General features: G+C 55.6%; 1 protein-coding gene across 1 annotated transcript in view; it reads left to right on the top strand.

Moving 5' to 3' along the window:
- KIAA0513 (KIAA0513 ortholog) overlaps positions 1 to 6571 on the top strand; it is a 9231-nt gene that overhangs the window by 246 nt on the left and 2414 nt on the right. Inside the window, exons 2-10 of the mRNA XM_009874408.1 lie at positions 1 to 71; positions 783 to 882; positions 1283 to 1356; positions 1519 to 1589; positions 2096 to 2303; positions 2744 to 2784; positions 3339 to 3417; positions 3755 to 3832; positions 5477 to 5506. Of these exons, the coding sequence (XP_009872710.1) occupies positions 1 to 71; positions 783 to 882; positions 1283 to 1356; positions 1519 to 1589; positions 2096 to 2303; positions 2744 to 2784; positions 3339 to 3417; positions 3755 to 3832; positions 5477 to 5506 (752 nt within the window). The remainder of the gene's footprint in view (positions 72 to 782; positions 883 to 1282; positions 1357 to 1518; positions 1590 to 2095; positions 2304 to 2743; positions 2785 to 3338; positions 3418 to 3754; positions 3833 to 5476; positions 5507 to 6571) is intronic.

Here is a 6571-nt window from a genome sequence, read left to right as displayed (position 1 = left end):
TCCCGGGATGAGGCGACGGCCGAGCGCCGGGAGTTCATGAGGCACTACGTGGAGAAGATCTTCACCGGGGGGTGAGCGAGCGGGGCCGGCTGCTTTCCCACCCCCGGAAGCACCGGTTTGTGTCCTTCCCCGCGCTTGGCTGACGCAGCTCGTTGCTCCCAGCCGTGACACAACCTTGGGGCTGAGGTGGGGGGGACGCCGGGTCTCCCTTGTGCATCTCCTGGGCATGTCCCTGCTCGTCTCTCACCCCCAGCTTCCCTCCCTTCTTCCTTCTCCCCGGTTCTCTCTCGCGGTGCTGGTGGGGTCTCCAGCTCCTCTCCCTGACTCTCTGCTGATGGTCGTGCAAATGCCCCCGGCTCTGCCCACCCCTGCCAGCCCTGCATTCCCCCGCTTCCCCGCCGGCAGCTCCCATCACTGTGGTCTCCGTACCGCGGCGTGTCAAGGAGGATTGAGCAAACCGAGCGTGATGAGCAGCAACAGGCGTTGTTTTTTTCGCTCGGGGGCAGAGTGCCTGTCTCTAGAGCTCGGTTTCTGCTCAGGCTGTCCTTGGCTCTTGCTTCTCCCTCCACTTTTGGTTTCCCCCTTGCCAGGGAAGAACAAAAGAGCAGTGTCAGCCGAGGTGTGATAAAATGGATGTTCCTCTTCCTCAGCCTTCCTCCCTGCAGTCGCAGCACCGGGATGCTGCCGCCAAGAGCGATGATGTGAGGGAGCCGAGCTGTGCTGATGCCAGCCACATCCTTAAATTTAATGGTGTTTCTTTTTTTCTTTTTTCCCCATTTCAGTGAGGATTTGGACCAGGAAGAGAAGGCCAGGTTTGGTGAGCTCTGCAGCAGCGAGAACGGGAAGGGCAGGGAGTGGTTTGCGAGATACGTGAGTGCCCAGGTAAGGGAAGAGATGGGCAAAGGAGCAGCCTGGGGCAGGAAACTCCAGCCAGGGGAATTTAGCAGTACCCCAGAGCAATGTTTTTGGAGGGTGGGAACTCAGCCAAAGGGAGGAACTGGAGTACGGGGAGGTAGAGAAGTGAATGACTGAGTCTCGAGGCAGTTAAATACACGCTCATTGCAACATGGGAGAGAAATCGCCTGTTTTGTTTAAAATAAAAATGCATCAACGCTCAGAAATGTCCTATTCCCTAGAAAACCAAATCCGAGAAGGAGACCGTGTGCTCTCTGCCCAGCTCCCTGTGGCGGGGGGGTCCTGGGGAGGGGTTTTTATCCTTGCTGCTCATGGCAGGCAGCTGCCCTGCAGGATTTCTGCTAAACCCTGGGCTCTGTGCCTGCAGCGCTGCAACTCCAAGTGTGTCTCAGAGCAAACCTTCTACCGCCTGATGCAGTCCTTCGCCCTCGTGCTGTTCGAGTAAGTCAGGGCTGGGTGGGGGGAGTAGGTGGGTCTGAGCTTCACTGCAACCGCTGAAAGCCCCTGAGATCAGAGCCCACGGCTCGAGGCGGGGCAGCAACCTCAGAGCTGCCCGGGGTTGCCTTCGCTGGGTGTCTTCACTGAGTCCTCCCTCCGTGCCAGGTGTCACCAAATGGATGACTTCAGCCCTGCCAAGAACCTCATGACCATGTGTTTCACCTACTACTATGTGGGTAAGAGGTACCTCCACCCTTGGGCTTTACTCTTGCTGGAGACCGGTGGTGAAGTGCTCCGTGCACGGGAAGGCTGATGGAGGGGTACCCAAGCCTTGTTTACTCTGTCTGACTCTGATGCTGAGCAGAAAAGAGCCTTCATGGACAAGAAGCTATGCAAACCCTCCCGTGGCTTTCCAGCTTGAGCTGATGCTGGTTTGCTGCTGCTTCTAGCCAGGGATGTTTCTCTGTGGCAATCCCTAGAGGTTCCTCAAACCTGGGGATGTGATCTGAATGCCCAAGCCCAGAAAAACCTTGGCTTGTTGCTTGGTGTGTGGTGGTTATTCCTCCACAGGGATTTTCTATCCAAAATATGGGGGGAGGACAAAGACCTACAAGAACTGGGATGGGATCTGAGCTGTTTCCACGTGGATCCTGGTGTGTCTTGTAGCTGGGAGCAGATTTCCCAGGACCTGGCAGCCCCCAGGACCGTGGGACCAGCTGAACTCCTGACTTGTTGTCCACAGGCAAGACCCACGCGCTGCCCTCGGAGGCCAAGGAGAAGCCCATGGGCAGCATCGACTCGTACCTGAAGTCAGCCAACAGCTGGCTGGCGGAGAAGAAGGACATTGCAGAGCGACTGCTGAAAAACACATCGGCCAAGACAGAGAATGTCAAGGGCTTCTTCGGGGGCCTGGAGACCAAACTGAAGGGTCCTACCACCAAAAAGAGCGAGTGGGTATCACTCTGTGGGGTGAGCAGGGCAGGCACCCATAACGTGAGCAAGACAGACACCTCCTGGGTGTAGGACCACCATGAGCCGGGGGTTATCGTGGCCATGGGAGGATGGTCTCTATCCTGGTCCCATCCTTCATACTTTAGTCATTGGGGCATCTCATGGTCTGGGAATCCCACATCCCTTGGGCATGGAGATATGTGATTCCAGGAGATGGTGCCTTTGCTTTGCAATCTTCCACATCATCTCTGTACTGGGTCTGACTAGGATGGACATCACGGTCTCTTGGCCACCTTTTTGACCCCGGGGACAGTGGTGTGGGAGCAAGGGGTCTTTCGAATAAAGGTGCTCCCCTTGCCAGGGAGGCCAGGGCTTTGCCACATGAGTTTGTCAGGGGGACAGGCTTTTCTGGGAGCTGACACTGATTTCTGTGCCACAGCGAAGGTGAGGACAAACCAAAGGAGAAGCTGAAGAAGACGGGTGAGTGGAAGCCAACATTACTGAAGTAGACATGGTCAAGGCATCCCCGGGGAAGGAGTGAGGGTTGGAAGTGGTGTGAGACGGCCGGCATTGCCGGAGCTGTGGGGCAGGGAGAAGGGCAGGGAGGACCGATGCTGTCTCCTCTGAGCTCCTAGAGAAGAGCCACAAAGGAACCTTCAGAGCTCCTTGCTTTGGAGCAACGGCAGCTCTTGTCCCACAAGGACGTCTTGTGGCATCTTGTCCTTGGTGGCACAGGTTTATGCATCCACTGCCTCTGAGCTTTCACATTCCAACAGTCTGTCCCCTCCAGTACTGCGTGTGCTAGTACTGGACCGGTGGTCCAGTCCCTCGAGTGTTCACAGCTAATACCTGCCTGCAAGGGGCAACCAAAGCTCTTCTTGTTATTGAGGATGTGTTGGGGATGAGCATTTGGTTTGCAAACCTTGCCCTCACAGCTGCTTGGACGCCAAGCTAGCAGCAGGGCAAAAAGTCTGTGCATGGGTGGGAAGGTGGGAGTCATCCAGACCTCGGCATGTAACTGTGTGTCCCCACAGTTTCTGTGCAGAGCCCAGAGGAGGAGAAGAAAGGCGAGAAGATCTACCTGTACATGCACCTCAAGCAGCAGCCGATCTGGTAAGGCCTTCACGGGGCGAGCTGGCTCCTGCCCACTGTTGGCCTCCCAGGGATTTATCTTCCTTGCCCACACGTTCCCCAGATGTTCATGAACACTTTTAAGCTGCTGCTGCCCCTAAAAGAAGTGGCCATGGCTTTTGCACGTCCCTTGTGGTAGTGAGAGCGTGTTTGCAGCCACACAAGTAGCTGGTCCGAAACCAGACGTGCTTACTCACCCACCTCCACCCCTTGAGCCACCTCCTGGCCCCTGGGTGAGCTTCGCCCTGGGAGGACTCGTGGACAGGCTGGGGGAGATGGGACGTTGCTACCCCCCAACATCTCCTCTCCCTCCTTGCAGGCACAACCTGCGGTTTTGGAACGCCGCCTTCTTCGACGCCGTGCACTGCGAGCGCAGGAAGAGGTCGCCCACCACCAGGTAGGACATGTCCCTGGGGGAAAAGGACACGCTGCGTCCTCTCCAGCCCCTCCCCAGCATCCCCTCCTCTGCTCCCAACATCCTTAGACCGCGGGGAAACACTCTGCTTTCCACCCATGATTGCAAATCTGCTGCAGGGTGAGATCTGCATCTTCTCAGGGAATTGTGAGAGTGAAGGATTTCTTGCTCATTCTGCATCGGTTTGGTTTTTTTTTTGCAAGAACAAAGCCTTAGAGGTGTGCCCAGAAAACCTAGCCAGGATTCAAGTTGTTGGGTGCTAAAATTTGCGAGTGGATCTGGGAAAAGATTAATTTCTCAATTAATTTCTCAATGCAGCACTTTGGGAAGGCGCCACAGACAAGAAGGGGATGCCCTGGGTCACAGCTGTCCCCAGGAGGGCTGTGAGTGGGGACAGACCTTGGGGCAGCCAGCGAGGACGGGAGCTGAAAAGAGCAGCGTGGTCAGCCCTGAGAGCTGGGAGGGTCAGGAGAAATCCTGCCAAGGGGAAGGGGCTGCTCGTTTCGGAGGGTGGCTGTGTGCAGGGAGAGTCGGGGTGCACGGGCAAGGGGACCCCACGGGGTACAAATGTGGGTACAAAGGGCTGGGATGCTTTTGTGCCTGTCTCTTGCTCCATTACAGAGCTGCCATGAGGGCTCGAGCAGCCTTTTTACCCCTCCAAAGCCAGACTGTCCTGGGTGTCTGTTCAGTGCCTTGAGGCTTTGAGCTCTCGGGCCGAGAGTCACTGAGCTCTGTGCATTCAAATAACCCCTTTTCTGACACTTCTTGAAGCAGCCAGCCCTCCTGCCTCCCCCCAAAACCTGAGCTTGGCCGTGGCAGCCTTGCCTCACACCATGGAATGGTCTGCCAGGCTCGGTCTCTGCTTTCTCCTTTATTGCTTTTCTTTTTTTCTTTTTCCTGAGCAAGCCCCTGAAAGAACCTATTGAACAGTAATGTAACCATAACTGCATTTGCTTTGATTAAGCCCCAAATTAGCAGCAGCAAATGTCTCACAAGGACATACGCCACCGGCAGCTGCTCTCTGCTCCGAGTGCCTTTCTCAATTAATCTGATGGCTGAGTCTGCCTCCGCTGCAGAAATGAGCCCGACTAATGAATGAGCTTCAGGAGCTGCAGCCTGGAGTACTCCGAGTATCTCAGGGGGGTTGGAAGGTGCTGGTGACTCCCCCACTTAGTCCTCTGGAGAGGATTACGGAAGGCACTGGGTGAACTGGGATGCTGCTTGCTGGATTGAGGATTAAAATCCCTGGCAGGAGGAGCTGGTTGGGGAGGGCTGGTTGGTCCCACGGGCTGGGTTTGAAATGCTCGGGAGGGTGCTTGGCCGTGGCAGACGTCTGGGAGGTCCGTGATGACGGATTTGTGACCACCTCCAGGGGGTGGCCAGGGCACTGCTGGCGCGGCCGGGCTGCAGCAAGAGCTGGGGAGGTTTTTTTCTCCTCTTGGTGGGGAGGGCAGGGGGTGGGAGGGGAAGGAACCAGAACTAAACGCCTCTTTTTCTCTCTCTTTCGTCTCTCTGCCTCTAACAACTTTCTTCCATCTCTTCTTCTCTCCTTTCCCTCCCATCCCTCTGTCTTGCATGATCTTTCACGTACCACTTTTGTCGGCCCCGTTTCTGCTGCCGCTCCAGAGGGAACACTGGGGAGGAAGAGGAGAAGAGGTGTGTCTGTCCCTGTACCTCGGTGCATTTAGTGTCCAGAGGCTGACGCTCGCTTCAGGTCCAAATGATGCCCTGGGGAAGGGGGGGTGACATCTTTCAGGGGGGCTCCGAAAGGCTCTTTCTCCATTGAGGAGAAACGGCTGCCAGAGGTTTGACTTTGTGCTCGTCATCCTCCCAAAAGGGCCAGTAATGTTTAAATTGGTTCTTCTTTAATGCAGCTTTTTAAAAAAGAAACCCAGCCGGTCTCAAGCTGTGATAATTTACTGTGGGAATCCGATGCCTGGCTGCTGGGGAAGCCAATGGCTTGTGCTGGGAATGGTTCCCTGGGCAGGTTTGGGACACGAACTGAGTCTCTGTGTGGAGAAAACATCCCCCTTTCCCATCCTTCCCGCTTGCTCCCAGCTTCTGCTGCCACATTGAGGTGCTGAGGCTCCTTTGCCAGCTGGAAAAGCTGGTCTTTCTCCATTTCTTCTAATGAACTTCCATGCTGCCGTCCCTAGATAAAAAGAAAAATGTAAATAGGGGCTGCGTGTGACGATGGCGAGTGTGTCCCCCGGGCTGCAAAGCTCAAAGCCAGCCACATCCACCCCGAGCTGGGACCAGGGCAGGGGGAGAGTTGTTGCTCTCTTGCTGGAGCCTGGAGCATTCAATCTTGGAGCAAACCACTCCAAGCAACGGCATTAGCAAGCGGATGAAGGTGTTTTTGAAGCTTGGCAGTAAATTTTCCGCGTGGCTGAGGCATGGATAACTTCAGTTGTGCCCATACAGAGAATCGCTTGGGTTTGCTGTGCGGGGCGAAACGCTGCTGATGAAAGATGAGTGATGCCAGGTGGTCCAAGCCAGTCTCACTGGTGGTGTTCTCACCAAAATCTGGCCCTAGCGAGGCTTCCTGGGTACCCCGAAATACAGGCAAGGTGTTAGCACAGCCCCTGGGGTTACGTGTCCCTACACCCATCCCACTGTGCTGGTATAAAGACCAAGGGGTTCAAGTGGAGCCACTTGGCTTTCCCCTTTCCCAGCCATGATATTCCTGAACAACAAGCCAGAAGCACAGTGAATTTTTCT

The sequence above is a fragment of the Apaloderma vittatum genome, unplaced genomic scaffold (assembly GCF_000703405.1).
Source record: "Apaloderma vittatum isolate BGI_N311 unplaced genomic scaffold, ASM70340v1 scaffold14820, whole genome shotgun sequence".
NCBI classification, from domain to species: domain Eukaryota; kingdom Metazoa; phylum Chordata; class Aves; order Trogoniformes; family Trogonidae; genus Apaloderma; species Apaloderma vittatum.
The sequence above is the reverse complement of the archived record's forward strand: the minus strand, read 5'-3'. Positions and strand labels throughout refer to the sequence as shown.